Below are 17,529 nucleotides of genomic sequence, written 5' to 3' on the forward strand. Positions count from 1 at the left end.
GGAGAAGGGGGCGGCAGAGTATGAGCTGGTTAGGTAGCATCATCAGACTGGACATGAATTTGAGCAAACTCTGGGAGATAGTGAGGGACAGGGGGGCATGGCGTGCTACAGTCCATGAGGTCGCAAAGAGTCCCGCATGACTTAACAACTGAACAACAACAAAGAGTTGGTCGCCCCGTTGCTGGAGTGGATAGATGTGGATGCAAAGCGGATCCAGGATCAGGAATCTGGGACCTGTGTCCTTCCACTCTCTTATTCCCCTCTCCCTGGCAAAGAACTTAAAGCGATGGGTCAGCAGAGTTCTGCAAAAACTCATTCAGCAGCCAAAGCCTTGGGGCGGAGACCCCGGGGCTGCCCTAATGGGGCGGGGCTGGACGGGGCGGGGTCGCGGCTCCTCCCCGGCCCGGGCGGCTGGGCGGGACCCGGCCGAGGGGCTGCGCGGCGAGGCAGTGGTACAGCCTGGAGCACCGGGCAGCTGCGGCCGCCGAGGCCCCTGGATCCCTCCCCACTCCAAGGTAAAGGCCCACGCAGCCCGCCAACTTAGTCGAGTTGGAGCGGAGTTTTCTTAGACGTCTGTTTTGGTGGGGGGGAGGGTAGTGGGGGAGGGCGGAAGGGTTCTGTCGCGCAAGCTGGGAGGAGGGGGCCCTCGAACCCGCCCCCTGGGGTGAAGGTCCCCGGGTCTGGGGTCGGGAGAGCTGGATAGCCTGGGAACCCTCCAGGGATCTAGGGACTCGCACCCAGGACCCTCGGGACTGGGGAAGCTCGGACTCTGGGAATGCTATGCCCTCCTGGGCTCTGTGGGTCTCCTCTCCACCCACCCCTCTCCCCTCCGGGACCCCTTCTTGTCACCAGACCTGGGGTCTCGCTGCCTCTGAGCCCCGCCCTCCTACAGCAGCTGGAGGCCGTCGTGCCAGTCGCTCCTGAATTTTTCACGGAGGGGGCGGGCCGGACACGCTGTTCCCATGGCACCGGGGCTCTCGGGTTTCAGCCGGAGGGAAACCCCCACACCCCGACCCCCAGCCTTTGGCAGTACGGATTTGTCCTCCCGGGCCTCTTCCTCAGCTCTCCTGGGATGCAGCAGAAGTGAATTCCCCACCCCACCCCCGCCCCCAGCCAAGGGGCTCTCAACCCTCCTTGTACTCTCCAACCCCAATCCAACCGTGGGGAAGCGGAGGAGGGGGCAATTCAGGTGTCTTTCATGCACATGAGTCTCCTGTTCTGAATGCAGGGGGGCAGCTCTGTGCGCATGCTTGTGGGGACATCCTGTCTCCCTGCTGCCCTTCTGCCTTCTGCCCTTCTGTGTGTCTGGGGGGAGTGGGTCTTCCTCAAAGCATAGAAAGTGACCTCTGGGTGTGTATGCATGTGTGTGTTCACACACGCTCACCCCTCCTGGCCTGACCCAAGTTCACTCTGGGCCTGAAGCCAGAAAGCCCCCATCTGGAGGATCTGAGGTGCCACCTCCTCCCATCTGAACAAGAGAGGGCTCTGGAGGAAGCCTCAGCAGCAGTTCATCAGGACTCTACAGAAGGGGCTCAGAGCACCTCACCTGGCTCACCACCCACTCCCACTTCTTGCAGAAGGAAGGAAGGAAGGAAACCCCCCTTCCCAAGGATGACCCTAAATACTCAGCAAGAAGCAAAGACCCCCCTGCGTCGCCGAGCCAGCACTCCACTGCCCCTGTCCGCCCGGGGCCACCAGCCTGGCCTTCTGGGCACAGCACCTTCTACACAGTCCCAGCATCCCCGACTGGGCCAGTCAGTCTCCCTCAACGCCCCTACCCGGCAACCTTCACCTGCCCCCAACGGCTGGTCCTCTGAATCCAGCGACTCTGAAAGCTCTTGGGAGGCCCTCTATCGCGTGGTCCTGCTTGGAGATCCTGGTGTCGGGAAGACCAGTCTGGCCAGTCTGTTTGCAGGGAAGCAAGAGAGGGACCTCCACGAACAGCTGGGAGGTAGGGACCCTGTGGGCTGGGCTGGGCTGTGGTCGAAGGAGTCAAATCCCTGTCATCTGGGACATACGGCTGCCAAGAACTTTTGTACGGCTCCTGCCATGCTCAACCCTAAGGGGCGTCATTCACCCAGGCTTTGAAGTGAATGAGGCCGCCTAGAGCTGTGCAGGGCATAACCTGCACAAAGATATATAGGAGGGGGAATTCCTTGAATAGCGGCTGAGAAGTTTGCTAATTTCTCACGGACGAGAAGTGTATGCTTCATTTTCCTGTCATAAAGGAAACAATTCTGAGTTCCACAAGTCCCAGTTATAAAGAAACAGTGGAGTTTCTCCCAATTCTCAGACCCTACCAGCCCCACAGTCCATGTCTACCATGACCTGCAGCCAAACTGAAATCCTGCCCAAAATGGAAACTCCCAGATTCTAAGTTTGGGGCCCTGGGTTCCTCTATTCCCAAGAGGCACAGTGAACTGAGAGGGCTGGGGGTCCCAGGATGATGGGGATCAGGGACAGGACAGAGGAAATGAAGATGGGTCCCTTCAGGGCTGGTGGAAAGGACCCAGGATAAGTGTGTGTGTGGAGTGGGCAGGGGGAGGGGAGGCTTAACAGCAGAGATGAGGTGGAGATATTCTGATCAGGCTCTTTCTCCAGCCTTGGTCGCGCAGAGTGATAACCTATATGAAAGGTCTATACGTGTACATCAGTATGTACAACAGATGGGGAGACGGAGGTCTAGAGAGGGTGACGTGACCTTCTTGAAGCACACGCTAAGCCAGGGACAGAGCAGGACTGGGAGAATTCCCAGCCCTACTTTAACCCCACGGCTCCACATCCGTTCAGTCAAACCAACCAACAAAAGCTTTCTCAGCACCAACTGTGTGCCGGGCACTGTGCTGGGAGCTGGGGAGCCAGGACTCCTCCTGGCGCTTGTTGACCCGTCAGGAGGAACAGAGGTCAAACAAGTATAGTGAACACTTCAAGGAGAAGTGGAGGGCGTGATGTGACCCAAAAGAGGGGTTAGGAAGGGCTACACCCTTCCCCAGGCCTGCGTCTCCTCCCTGAAACCGGCTTTCTTCTTTTGCAGAAGATGTGTACGAGAGGACACTCACAGTGGATGGAGAGGACACCACGCTGCTGGTCATGGACACCTGGGAGGCGGAGAAGCTGGTATGGCACAGCAGGCAGGATTTGGGGGGAGGGGTGCTGAGGAAGATCTGAAGATATGGCAACCCACTCCAGTATTCTTGCCTGGGAGAATCCCATGGACAGAGGAGCCTGGCAGGCTACAGTCCCTGGGGTTGCACAGAGTCCGACACGACTGAGCAACTAAGCACAGCAGCAGTGCTGAGGCTAGTACCAAACTCCTGTCTTCTCATAGGACACCACAGAGCAGGGACAGGACAGGGCCCATCCTCAGCTCCTCATGGAGCCGTGGGTGGTACCCAAACCCACAGCTCCTCAGCAGCCTTTCCAACCGAAGCCAGAAGAACCTAATGACCCTGACCCTCTTTTCCCAGTCTATTCATCCCCTCCTGATAGCATCCCAGGATGTGCTTCTACCCCTGCAAACCTTCTGCTCACCCTCATCCCACTTCTGAGCACCCTCATCCCACTTCACCCACTCACATTGCACAGAGGAGGGAACACCCCCCCACACCGCCATTCCTTTATCTTACATATAGGCTTTCTGCAATTGGCTTACCCTCTCTGAGCTTCAGTTTTCTCACCTGATAAATGGGTGGATCATTCCTGTCTTCCTTACCAGCTAGTTTTTTTTTTTAAAACATTCTTATGCAGTTTCACAGAGGTAAGCACAGTTTGGAGCATGAAAAAAATTGGTGAACACGAGTGAAGAATTGGCAATAAAGATGATTCTCATTAATCATAACTTGGTAGCTAGTGAAAAAAAGGACACCAAGGATGTCCCTCGCTAGCCCACTCCAAAGCAGGAAGAGAGCATCAGGCAAGGACATGTCCCCATGCTTTTTCTAACTTGTTGGAGTTCTTTTCTTCTTGCTATACAGGTGTGGTCACTGTAGAACCCTGAAGAAATACAACTAACCAAAGAGAAGGATCCAAAAATCCCCTGGATCCCATCTCTCTAAGGGGTAGGCCCCTCCCCTAACACTCAGGGTGGCCCTGTCCACAGAGTGGGGCTTTAGAGGGACAGTGTTGGGTCATTGACAAGAATGGCTGACAACTCCAGTGATAGGCCCAAATTTAGGGATGAAGGAGCTATGGGACCAATTCCTTTTCATCAGCATAAAAGGAAACCCAGGTGCAAATGAACACCGTAAGAATGATGATGATTCTCTTAAGAGCAACTGACACTGATGGAGCACCCTCTTCCTGAGTGTCAGCCCCAAGTGCTAAGCACTAGACATATATATTATGATATTCAGTCGAGACAAAAACTTGAGTGAGTGTACTTCTGATTCTTATTCTATTGATGAGGAAATCAAAAGCTCAGAGAGGTTAAGTAACATGCCCAAAGTTCTCGGATAGCAAGTAGGATTCAAACTCAGATCTATAAAACCCCAAAGTTTGCACTCTTTTTAAAAATATTTGTTTATTTATTTGTTCTGACTGTGCAATGGCTTTCTCTAGTTACAGCGAATGGGACTACTCTTCACTGCAGTGAGTGGGCCTCTTATTGTGGTGGCTTCTCTTGTTGTGGAGCACAGGCTCTAGATGCAAGGGCTTCAGTAGCTATAGCACACAGGCTCAGCTGCCCTTCGGCCTGTGGGATCTTCCCAGATTAGGGATCCAACCTGTGTCCCCTGCATTAGCAGGTGGATTCTTAACCACTGGACCACCAGGGAAATCCAAGTTTGCACTCTTATGCACTAGGACTGCCCCTTTCTGTCCCCACTGGGAGCATTACCTTCTGAACCTCCATCCAAGGTTTACTCCTTGACTTGTTCATTAAGAAATACTGGTTGGTCCACACCTCAACCACGGCAAGGGGAGGGCCAGGTGTGCAAGGCCCACCCCAGGGTCTGATCTTGGGTCCCTGCAGCCCCACTGCACATGACCACCCTTGGGGTCATTCAGGTGGCGGCAGCCTTCAGGGTCCCACATACTTCTGCCCCAGTGGAAAGCCTTGGGGATCCAGTGACTGATTCATACCCCAAGCTATTTATTAAATAAAGAATAGAGAGTGGGAAGGAAAGAGGGAAGAGTAAGAGAGGGAGGGAAGAAGGGAGAAAGAAAGAAACATTAGTGGATACATACCATGGACCAGGACACTGGAGACCTAGGAGTGAATAAAGCAGATGTGTCCTCTGGCCTCATGGAGCTCACAGACTGGGGTCTGGAAAGGGTCCACTTTTTGGATACAGTTGAGAATCCTATGGGGCAGAGTCTAGGGACTTAAGAGTGATCAGACTGAGAGTCCCATTTGGGAGACAGAGTAGGAAGAATATTGGACTAGGTGGCAGGAATTGCCCAACTGTTGTGTGGCCTAAGAAAGTGTTTTCTTCTCATCTGACCCTTGGTTTCCCTGCAGATTCCCTGGCCAGTGTCTGTGAAGGCATTTCCCAAAGAGGGTCCCTGCAGCAGCAGCCTTATTGAAATAAGCAACCATTCTTTTCATCCTTGGGCTAGATGATTTTTTTTATGTCAGAGAGGCAAAATCTGACAGGATTTGGAGGGCTGTTGGCTCAACCAGTAGTACTTTAGCCTTGCTGTCCATCAGGGTCACCTGAAGGATATTAAAAATCAGAGTCTCAAGTCTTACCCCAGACCTAATGAAATAGAACCTATAAAAGTGGAGTTCTGAATCTACATTTTTAATCAACCCTCAAGGGGTTCTTACCTACCAATCCGTGTACCAGCCAGCTTTTGTGATCCTAACACATAGCAAATCCTTCATAAATAAATATGTGCAATGAATGAATGAATGGTCAAGACCTGCCCTCTCATGAGAGAAAGGAACCTGTCCATAGTCAAAGCTAAGAACCAAGAATGAGAACCCACATCTGTCTGACTCAGTTCAGAGTTATCTGGGAAGGATCAGTATGACTATTGAGAACTTACCCCCTTTGACAATAATGGATACCAAGGCCTCCCTACTTATCTACCTTATTTGGTTATCAGAAAACTTTCCTGGCTTCTTCGCCCCTAACAAACAAGGCTTCCACCACACTCTGCATCTCCCACTCTTGCCCGCCGTCTTCTCTCCTGTTCAGCCTGCTCATCCTTTCTAACCCCACTTACCAGTCTACTTGGAAGCCCTCTCACACTCTGCCCAGTTGAGTTCTTCTGGTCTACCCCTGCCTCAAGCCCCATGGTTCTTGCAGCCACTTGCCTATGCCTTTCTTAATGGTACTTATCACACTGCATTATATCTCCATTTCCATAGCATCCCTTCTTGACCATGAGCTTTTGGAGGGCAGGAACTGTGTCTTATTAAACACTTAGAAAGCTCGTACCCAGGTGGTTCAGTCTGAGTGCTGTCCCTGTCAAAAGACCATCATCCAAAACAGAATATCAAAATTATTTCAGTTCTTCCCTTTCCTTGTCTTGAAAGGACTTCACTTTTTAAAATGCCCCTTGCCTCTCACCCACCCCCTTTCCTCACACCCACCGTCGCTCCTCCAACTCTCCAAGACTATCCAGAAAAAGTCCTCCCCCAGAAGACAGCCTTCTGTCCTCACTTCTCTCCCTTCCTTTCTCTCTTAACTCTGGACTGCAAAAGGTCAAAAGAACTGTCCAGCAAGACCAGACCCTCCTCAAACCAGACAAAAGAACTGAACAGGCAAAGCCAGAATGCTCTTTAAAAGGAACAGGAACCAAATAGATCTTTTGTCTCCAATGTTCTGCCTATGTGTGTGTGAAAGTCGCTCAGTTGTGTCCTACTGTTTGTGACCCCATGGACTGTAGCCAGGCTTCTCTGTCCATGGAATTCTCCAGGCCAGAATACTGGAGTGGGTAGCCTTTCCCTTCTCCAGCGGATCTTCCTGACCCAAGAATCAAACCGGGGTCTCCTGCATTTCAGGCAGATTCTTTACCAGCTGAGCTACCAGGGAAGTCCCTCTGTCCCGCCTGTAGAAGGAATCAATGAATGAGAGAATGGAGCAAAGTAGTGCCATTAGCCAGATTTTTCAAGCAGAGAAACTGCAGCTCAGAGAGGATTGGTGGTTTCCCCAGGTGACTCAGGAAATTATGGCAGAATTTGCCCCTCAATCTGTCCAAAGTATAAACCTTAGCCCCCATCCCACCCGTTAGATCATCCCAGCCTTCCTTTCTCAGCTAGGGCCTCAGTACCTTCTGATTCCCTGCCCTGCAGGATGAAACCTGGAGCCAGGAGTCGTGCCTACAGGTGGGCAGTGCCTACGTCATCGTGTACTCCATCGCAGACAGGGGCAGCTTTGAGAGTGCCTCTGAGCTCCGCATCCAGCTGCGGCGCACACATCAGGCAGACCACGTGCCCATCATCCTGGTGGGCAACAAGGCAGATCTGGCACGCTGCCGAGAAGTCTCCGTGGAAGGTGAGCCCTCCACCCTCCTTCTCCGCCTTTCTCTCAGCCCCAGTGTCACTGTGTCTCCTCCAGTTGCTCTTCCTCTCAGTAACTCGTGCTCCACCCCACACCTCCATCCCACCCCACCCCATCCCCCCAGCCACCTCCATCCCACATCTATTTGCCTAAACCTGAAAGCTAGAAACCATTTTTGCCTCCTCTCTCAATCCCTCTAACCAGTCCCCAAATCCTGTCAAGTCCACTTCCCTTAACCCCACATTTCCTCCCCCTGCCATGCCCACAGCCTCTGCCCAATCCTGGCATCTCCACTTTAGCCTGGGCCAACCCTTACACTTCTCTGTCCCCATTCCATGAGTTCTCCTCACCAGCTGCCAGAGTTCTCCAGAACTAGAGCAGACTTTGTCACTTCTCTGCCTAAAAATTCCCCTATGTGCCCCAGTGCCCTTAGTCAGAGACACAATTCACCAGGCATCACAGGCCCATTGCCTATAAGCTTTTCAGGGACTTATATCTGAGACCTGAAAAAGACAATTATTGGCTCCACAATAGTTAGAAAATTGTAAATTCAAATTTCACAGAGCTTTGTCTACAAAACATAATATTTGTCAGCCAGCAACTGCAAACCAAAATGTTTAAAGTTATATTTAAATTGTATTTAAAGTGGGATGGAGAATATTTTAATATGACTGATGTATCAGGTGAGACAGATACAGGTCTTTCTCAAGGTGCTGAGACACTGGCTGAGGAAGGGCTGGGATGATCTAACTAGTAGGATGGGAATGAGGTTTATACTTTAGACAGATCGGGGGGCAAATGCTGCCATAATTCCGTGTCACCTTGGGAAAATCCCAAGATACAGATCTTAAAATGGCCCTACTCATAGGGCAAAATCTAAAAACTATGGAAACTGAGACCCAGAGCAGGGAAGCCAGTTCCACAAGGTCACCAGCCACTGAGGACTAGACCCCAGGGCCCTACATCCAGTCCAGTGGCATCCTGCAGCTGGAAGACCATATGCTTTATAACCAGACATCCCAAACTTCTGCAACATGCCCCCTGGGAGACTGTGTTAAATTGCAGATTCCAAGCCTCACCTACAGAATCAGAATCGCCGTGGCTGGGCTCAGCAATCTTGCATTTTAACAAGCTCCCCCAGATAATTCTGATGCAGAGATTAGACTCCTTCCCTGGCATTCAAGACTCTTCTGTGGGACCTAACTGCTCCCAACCTCCCTGTCTTCCCAGCCTCTTTTCTGCCACTAGTATCAATCACTAGCCTGTGAACTAACTCCTCAAAGCCAGATTTATGTCTGAGTCCCCTGGCATGGAGCACGAGGTATGGGGAAAGGAAAAACTGTGCTTCCTGGTAGAAACTGACCACACCTTCTGCTACCTTTATCTCCTTTTTCCGGTTGTGGCTCTATCCCGGCTTATCTGACCCCGCCCCCTCAGAGGGCCGCGCCTGCGCTGTGGTGTTCGACTGCAAGTTCATCGAGACGTCAGCCACGCTGCAGCACAACGTAGCGGAGCTCTTCGAAGGCGTGGTGCGCCAACTGCGCTTGCGCCGCCGGGACTGCGCGGCCGGGGAGCCACCCGCACCCAGACGAAGGGCGAGCCTAGGGCAGCGTGCTCGACGCTTCCTGGCTCGCTTGACAGCCCGTAGCGCACGCCGCCGGGCTCTCAAGGCCCGCTCCAAGTCCTGCCACAACCTGGCCGTGCTCTGAGGCCGCCCACCCGCCCTCCAAGGGGTGACGAGACATTGGGGTGCGTTCTAGGCTCCACTAGCACCACCGAGGGGCAGAGTCTTGGTGGTTAGAGTGTGTATCGTGGGTCTTGGCCGCCCGCTGCCCCAAGGGACAGAGCATCACCCCAGCCGCAGCTTCACAGACCTCTCTGCCCTAGGGAAGTGATGGACAGACTACGGGGCCAAAGCCTAAATTGGTTTTTTTATGCAGTGGTGTCTTTTTGTAAAAAAAAAAAAAAAAGGCGAAAAACTCTTTTGTCCTTGGGCTCTGGCCAACCTTCAGAAATGCCCCCCGCAATAAACCAGACCAAAAGGATCTCCTGTCTGAGTGCCCAGACCTCTTCTTTGGGGCTCGTCCAGGTGTCTCCATGTCCTGCTTGCCCATGTACACAGGGCTGCAGACGGGGTTAGCCTGCTGACCTGGGTGTCAGGGTAGGGGCTTCCCTGGTGGCCCAGAATCTGCTTGCAATGCAGGAGACTCAGGTTCGATCCTTGGGTCAGGAAGATCCCCTGGAGAGGGGAATGGCAACTCACTCCAGTTTTCTTGCCTGGAGATTTCCACCCATGGTAACCCAACAAGTTGGACAGGACTGAGCGACTAACTTTCACTTTCTGGGTGTCAGGGTTAGTCAGTAAGATCACTGGAGAAATTGTATATTCAGGCTGCTCCCGGAACTGCTGGGCACAGCCCCTGCCCCACAACTCTGAGGGAGACCTAGGAGAGTACAAACACCCACAGTTCAGTGTGATAACCTATTTTCTCATTAATCCATTTTTTAGTTTAAATCCACAAAATATTCTCTGAAAGGAATTTTAGCCTGCACCCTAGCAATATAATAGCTGGTGTTTGTTGGGAGCTGACTGGATTCTAAGCTGTCACAACAATTAATCTTCACAACCCATGTTTAGTTAGAAAACAGAAGAACAAACAGTGGAGGCTTATGCTGCGGATCACACAGCTGCTCTAAGTGAAGTTGCCAGAATTCAGTCCAGGCTTGTGAGACTATAAGGCTGGGCCCAACTTATCCATAGTTCTCTTGATGGTGATGGTGTTCAGTCACTAAATCACGTTCAACTCTTTGTGACCCCATAGACTGCAGCATGCCAGGCTTCCTTGTCCCTCATATGTCCCACCGTTCTCTTGGAGAATGTGACCAAAAAACTATAGACTCTCAGGGAAATAGACTTTCAAACACAGTTTTGCATACAATATAAAGGGGGTGAGTGGACTCCATGAAATTCAATCCGTTAATCCGCAGGATGGACCTGCAATGTAATCCAACTCACTCATTTTTGCAGCTGTGGCAATTGAAGCCCAGAGAGGGGAAGTGAGTGCCCCAGAGCCACCCAGCCAGTGAGAGTAAGGACCAGACCCCAGAGCCCAGCCTTCTCCTATGTCTGTGTGAGAAGTAGGAGGAAATGAGGCATCCAGTCTGGCTGGGGATGGGCCTTTGGGGTCAGGTCAGGAGTTTCCAGCCTAAGGGGAAGTGGTGTCACACTACTTTGAGAGAACAAGATGCAAACGGTTTGGACCATTGTGTCCCTGATGCCTGACACCCCTGCCCCCGTCCAGCTGCCTGCTCAGATGCCTCAGCCCCACACGTGGGCCAAGTCCCTGCTGCCAGGACACCAAAGCACAGGGAGGCGAGCCACCATGTCCTCCAGCTATGACCTGCCCCCACCCCAATCTTGCTGGTGGGCAGTGATGGCAAACTTTCCTGTCCCAACCTCAGCCTGGGGAAGCAAAAAGGAGGAGGGTCTTCCCCCACCCCAAGCGGTCTCTGGAGGCCTGTGGTCATGGGGGAGGGGCTATCCTTGTGGAAAGTTGGCAGAGGCAGCCGGCAGCAGGCGGGAGAGTGGAAAAAATGATATCAAACCCGGAAAAATGCAGGCCGGATGGAGGGCCCAAGCCGGCCCTGGGAGGTGGGAAGGAGGGAGGGAAGGAGGAGGCCCCACAGACTGAGAAAAGAAGAGGGGCCGGGGAGAGAGCACAGGAGCTGGTTTGGGAAAACCTGGGCACAGTCACCACGATTCCTTCTTTTCTTCATCCACAGTTATTAATTGAGGGCCTACTAAGTATGGGGCAGAGTGCCAGATTCTAGGGAGACAGTGGTGAACAGAAGGACTAGGGTGTTACTCCCTGGAACGCACTAGAAAGCAAGTATACGTTTAAAATAATTACAAACTGATAAGGCACTAAAAATCAGGGTGGTCATGAAAATAATCCCATTCTCTCAATTCACAGATGGGGACACTGAGGGCCAGAAAGCAAGAGGAAGCTACTTAGATTGTGGAGAAAAATTGTCGAGACCAGGATTAAGGGGAGGAAGTGGAGGGAAAAATGAAAGGAACAGTTGCAGACTGCATACAAGGTTGGGTATGCAGCCAACACAGCAAGACAACACAGTGGAGGAGGGCATGGACCCTAAACCAGGGGTTTGGTGTTCAGCCCCTGCCCCCCTCCATCTCTCTGTGCCTTAGTTTTCCCATCCAAAAAATGAGATCCGTGCCAGTTCCTTCCCTCAGGATTGATTGGAGGATTAAATGACTTACGATGTGTGAAGGACTTATAACAGTTCCTGTGTCTAGGAAGATTCAGCAAAAGCTGGTTCTTACTATCATATCTGAAAACCTTCGGGAAAAAACCTGTGTCATCACAGGAGATTACTACTCACAGTAGTAAATATTTGCTGAATCGATTTATTAACCAATCTGTAAAGGGGTCCTTCCAATCCCAATCTCTCGGATTCTAAGAGTCTGTGAATAAGGCATGGCTGGGAAAGCATGCCAGAAAGCCACAATATTCCTCCCAGGGACATGGCCTATGACAGTTTAGAGAGTTCTTTCTCAGACATAAAAACAAACCAAAAAAAAAAAAGCTAACTTTGTTTTAGCTCTTTCTATGTAGTAGGCCCCATGTTCCATATTTGGTACACATTTTCTCATTTCATCATCACCATCTACTTAATAGTTATCATTAAGTAACATAACAGATGAGCACACTGAGGCTAAGAGAACCGAAGAAATTTGTCCAAAGCCACACAGCAAGAAAGGGTAGTCAGGATTCACAACCAGATAAGTTGTCAAGAGGCAGGTAGGAACTGCCATCTTCATTGTACATATGAGGAAACAGAGGCCCAGAGAAAGGAGAATTGCCCAAGTTTACGTAATAATAACAGGAAACAGTTCCTTCACTCTTATCATGTATCAGGTACTGTGCTAAGTGCTTTTCATATATTAAATCCTCAAAACGGGTCATATCATAGTTTCTCCAGTTTTCAGATGGAGAAACTATAGCAGAGAGAGGTTCAAACCCTGCCAGGGTTGAACAGTTAGCAAATAGCAGAGCCAAGATGGAATCAACGCAGTCTAGTCCCTTGCTGTGAGGGGCCATCTGTATGGTGCTGTTCGATGGTGCAGAAAGTTCAGCGCAGTTGGTGTCTGCCCAGCACCCTGCTGCCTTGGCTGGGAGCAGGGTGAAGAACAAAAGCACATTGAGAGTATCCTTAGCCGCCAGCTGGGACTTTCCACCTTGAAGGGAGGGTACTGTTATGGAAAAAGTGATAAAGCTCTGGAAAGATGAATGTCTCCCCAGGGGCCCCAAGTCTCCTCAGAGTCTCCACCCCTCCTTTTGCTTTAGGGGAGGGCCACAAACTGCGCTGGCCTGATTCAGATGAGATGAAGGCCACCTGGATCCCAACACACCCCAGCCTGGCTGCTCAAATACTGAGGATCCGTATTTGATCCTGGCCTGGATGGAAAGTTCCAGCTTCTCAGCCAAGGGCATGGAGCTTCCACTCAGGGACCCCCAAGGAAGGAATCAGGTTCAGGCTGGAACTCCCTCATTTTTGGATGGTGGGATCTCACAGGCACAGTTCAATCCTTTCTTTATTCAAACTTTGACAAGAGTGTGTGCTCTGAAGGAAGTTAAGGAGGGTTAAGACACAACTGGCTGCTGTGTTGTTGTTTTTTTTCAATTCTTTTTAAAGATTAAGAATCTCTCAGCTGTGCCATGACTGGGTAACCTTAGGCAAATCAAAATATATGGAGTGAAGGGGTTAGGATAGAATTCTTTCTCAGAATTCTGTCTCAAGAATATTTGAATATTCTAGTGGAACAGCTTGAAGAAATATACAAGTTCAGTTTCAATTTCGGCCCTGTTTCCTTCTGTTCAGCTCAGGATTTAGTGAAAAATAGTATTAACGATAGGATGGGAGCTCTGGGTTCAGCAGTGTGTGTCATTTTCCCCAGTTCCACCTGATTCAAGTTCAAGGCTAAGATGGATCGCTCTTCTAGCTTCTATGCTGCATAACAAACCACCCAAAGGTTAGTGGCATAAAAACAATCGTTTTATTATACTCATAGATTTTGTGAGTCAGGAATTTGGGCAGAGCAAAGTGGGTACAGCTCTTCTCTGAGACCTCAGCTGGGAAACTCACGAAGACCGGAGTGACTAGAATGATCTCACGCGTCTGGAGCTGGAATCATTCACGTTGGAGGAGGTTGACCCTGGCAGTAAAGTGGAGTCTCACCTATACGTGGCCTCTCCCGGTGGCCTGGTGCTTCTGTTATCTGTTGGTGCTGTAACAGATTACCACAAACTTAATGGTTTAAAACAGCACAAACTTATTATCTTATGTGGATGTTTAGTTGCTCAGCCGTGTCCGACTCGGTGATCCCATGGACTATAGCCGGCCAGACTCCTCTGTCCATGGGGATTCTCCAGGCAAGAATACTGAAGTGGGTTGCCATCCCCTCCTCCAAGGGATTTTCCCAACCTAGGGATTGAACCCATTCTGCATTGCCGAAGGATTCTTTACCAGCTGAGCTAACTGGGAAGCCCTATTATAGTTCCATGGAATCAAAGTCCAACTTGAGCCTTGCTGGGCTAAAACCAAGGTGTTTGCAGTGCTGCATTACTTTCTGGAGGTTCTAGAGAAGACTTTGTTTCCTTGCCTTTCTCAGCGCTAGAAGTCATCCGCTTTCCTTGGCTCGTGACCCCTTGCTCCATCTTCAAAGCCAGCATCGTGGAGCCAAGTCCATCTCATGCTGCCATCTCTCTGGTTCTCTCTTCTGCCTCACACTTCCACCTTTGTGATTACCCCGAGCCCACCCCGACAATCCTGAATAATCTTTCTAGTTTAAAATCAGATGATAAGCAACCTGAAATTCTATCTGTGATCTCAATTTCCTTCTGCTGTGTAACATATTCACAGGTTCCAAAGACTAGGACATGGACATTTGAGGGGAGGGGGCAGCCAACCCATGGCAGGATAAAGTGGAGGCTGTAGGAAGACTGGCTAGGTTTTTACTCTCCCCCAGCACACAAACTCAGTCTTGTTCTAATGAATACACAGAGAAGGCCCTAAGGTAAAGGGGTTCCTTCCTAGTGGGATATCAGGGGCACAGGACACTGTCTCGAGAGTCTGAGCCTGCCTTCCGTTTTCAAGCCCATGCTTCTCTCCAAAAGCACCAGCTATTTCAAGCCTACCCTGAGGAAATCTCCATTCACCTTTCTGAAAACCCTACTCCCTACTGACAGATGTAAGCCTTGCCTCAGAATTATCCCCCTCCCTCAGCAGTAATCTTCAGAAGTCTGAGTTATTGGGGTTGGATTAAGATCCCAGTTATTGGGCTTCCCTGGTAGCTCAGACGGTAAAGAATCTGCTTGCAATGCTGGAGACCTGGGTTCGAGTCCTGGGTCTGGAAGATCCCTTGGCGAAAGGATAGGCTACCCATACAAGTATTCTTGGGCTTCCCTGATGGCTCAGACAGTAAAGAATCTGCCTGCAATGTGGGAGACCTGGGTTTGGAAGATCTCCTAGAGGAGGGCATGGCAAACTACTCCAGTACTCTTGCCTGGAGAATCCCTATGGACAGAGGAGCCTTGTGGGCTACAGCCCATGGGGTTGCAAAGAGTCCGACATGACTGAGCAACTTTCACTTAAGACCCCAGGTGTCCCAGCAGGGCAGTCAAGGGTGCTCTTGGCTCTTTTTTACTGCTTCTAGTCTTACAAAACAGTCCGCAGTAAATGTGACCACTCCAAACTTAGGCCTTTTTAAGGTCTGCCCACCTGTGTGAATAAGTTTCCATGCCTTTTCTCACAGTCTGTTGTCTAGGAAACAGTTGAATCTTATATACACATGTGTATGTACACACATGTGCACAGTGACTCCAAAACCTAAAAGGGTCACTAATGCAAGTGTTCACAGAATCAGAGAATATAAATCAGTGAAGTCAATTGGGTAACAGCGTTAGGAAACATCAAGTTCTGTGGCAAACTGAAGTCCTGCCTTGCCTAAAGAGAGAGACAGAACTAAGCTTCCTGTTAGTCCTATTAGGATGTGAACCCAATGTTGCCAGATATTTCAATTTTTCTAAGAAAGGCAGCAAGCCAGATATTTATGTGAAGTATCCCAATTCCTAAATAATTACTGCTAATTCCAATTCTTTTTAAGCCCTAGACAGGAAAAGTAAAACATGTCCCCCAGTAGGATTCTGACCAGAGGCTGAGAGTTTGTAACCTCTGGTCTAAACCCAAATAGTGATAGAGAAATGTATTTTAAGCCACCCCCCAGTCTGCAAAGTCACCCCTTCATACCATGAAGCTAGTACTTAATTATAAAGAACAGTTTGTTCTTTTTGTTCAAGAGTGCCTCTTCAGACTTACTGGGATTCCAAAGGTGCCCAATGCCAAGTGGTACATTTTTTAAACTGAACTTTGAATTACATAAATAATATGTTTTAATTATAAAGATAAATCAGAACCACATAAAAGATATGGTAAAAGTAAAAATGCATTTATCTGTTAAGCTGCCCTCAATTGCACATGATACAAATCCTTATAAGGATATTTTCTTATAGGATGTCCAGAAATAAGCAATTCCAAGGTTGATTCATCAACCTTATAATATCAGGACACTGGGTCTGCATCTCCATAAACCTCTAGGCATTTCCTTCATGGTTGCAACATGGCTGCCACAACTCCAAGCATCACATCCTCACATCAGTATTTCAAGCAAGAATGGAAGGGGAAAGGACAGAAAGAGGTTTTCTTTTTATTAAGGAGGAAATTATTCCCTCGACAGTTTCCTTTTGTATCTTCACTCACAAGACTGAGTCTCATGGCTATCACTAACGGCAAGGGACTTTGGGAAAGCAACTATCAGTCAAAAAGGCATGAGATCACCACACCCGGCTTGAGCCAGTGAGTCATCCCTTTTGCAAGCAACAGAGAAGTGGGTCAGGTTTGTTGGATAACAATTTTAGTACTTTCTACATAACTCCTTTCATTCTCCCCCCATCCCACTCCTCTTCCCAAAAGTACCCACTGTTAGCAGTTTGAGGTGTATCCATCCTGATTTTTCAGCCCACTTAGATATACATTGTAGCAGACATTTGGCCATATTTCTTTTCTTCCACACTGTCAAGAGTCACATTTTGCTCTGTTCTCCTTTTCCACCCTGGAATAAAGAACAAATCCTGGTAATTCCCTAGTGGTCCAATGTTTAGGACTCAGCATTCACATTGCCAAGGGCCCAGGTTCAATCCCTGGTCAGGGAACTAATAGCCCCACAACACAGCTTAATTAATTAATTAATTTAAATTAAAGATGGACCTACAAACTTGGAAGGTTCTAGAAGAAGTTTCTTTGCCTTTGAAAAAGAGATGGAAAAACAAGCAAGCAAACAAAAGAGTTGCAGCAAAAAAGGGAAGTCCTTTTTCTTCTGGTCATTGAAGTGTATGAACATGTTTCCCAGAGCTTGATCCCATCTTGCAGTTATGATGGGATCCAGTCAGAAGGTGGCAAAGCTGAAAGATAGGAAGCCCCTGAGTCCTTGGTGATGAAGTTGAGCCACTGAATGAGCCAACTATGAAGCTGTCCCACCTCTGGACTTACTGTTACATAAGGTAATACATCTTCAATGTTGAAGCAAATTACCTTGGGGATTTCTGTGTCGAAGTCAAAAATCAACCATCTAGCACACATATATAGGTTTGTTTGCTGTTTTTCCCCACATTAATGGGGTCATAGTTATATGTGTTTAGTTGCATAGGGATGAAAGCTACAAGGAACTGAAAAGTTGGAAGAGATGAAATCCAAAATAGCAGTGATGGAAACAAGATAGAAGTATGTGTCTCTCTCATGGAAAAGAAATCCAGAAGCAGACAGTCTAAGGCTGGCATGGCTCCTTCTATCTTGGGACTCCACCATCTTTGATCCATTATACTGCCCAAGCTGCAGTAGTCACATCCACGTTTCAGCCAACAAGAAGTAGTTAGGAGCTCAAAAAAAAACACTACCTCTCAGAAAATGTTTATATCACTTTTGCTTATATCCCATTGACCAG

At 49.4% G+C, this 17,529-nt stretch overlaps 1 protein-coding gene across 1 annotated transcript; it reads left to right on the forward strand.

The window, feature by feature from the left end:
* Positions 396-9,494, forward strand: REM1 (RRAD and GEM like GTPase 1). The gene is made up of 5 exons (XM_018057673.1): positions 396-515; positions 1,578-1,951; positions 3,035-3,117; positions 7,241-7,442; positions 8,886-9,494. Exons 2-5 carry the CDS (start codon positions 1,612-1,614, stop codon positions 9,155-9,157), a joined length of 897 nt encoding a protein of 298 aa, XP_017913162.1. The 5' UTR covers positions 396-515; positions 1,578-1,611; the 3' UTR covers positions 9,158-9,494.

Source organism: Capra hircus, chromosome 13, assembly GCF_001704415.2.
Source record: "Capra hircus breed San Clemente chromosome 13, ASM170441v1, whole genome shotgun sequence".
Lineage (NCBI taxonomy): Eukaryota > Metazoa > Chordata > Mammalia > Artiodactyla > Bovidae > Capra > Capra hircus.

Excerpts from the sequence above, each read along its gene's own strand:
- REM1 (XM_018057673.1), top strand. The coding sequence starts at position 1,612 with ATGACCCTAAATACTCAGCAAGAAGCAAAGACCCCCCTGCGTCGCCGA. Across the intron at positions 1,952-3,034 it reads CCTCCACGAACAGCTGGGAG|AAGATGTGTACGAGAGGACA; the intron begins GTAGGGACCCTG and ends CTTCTTTTGCAG. Across the intron at positions 7,443-8,885 it reads CCGAGAAGTCTCCGTGGAAG|AGGGCCGCGCCTGCGCTGTG; the intron begins GTGAGCCCTCCA and ends CCGCCCCCTCAG.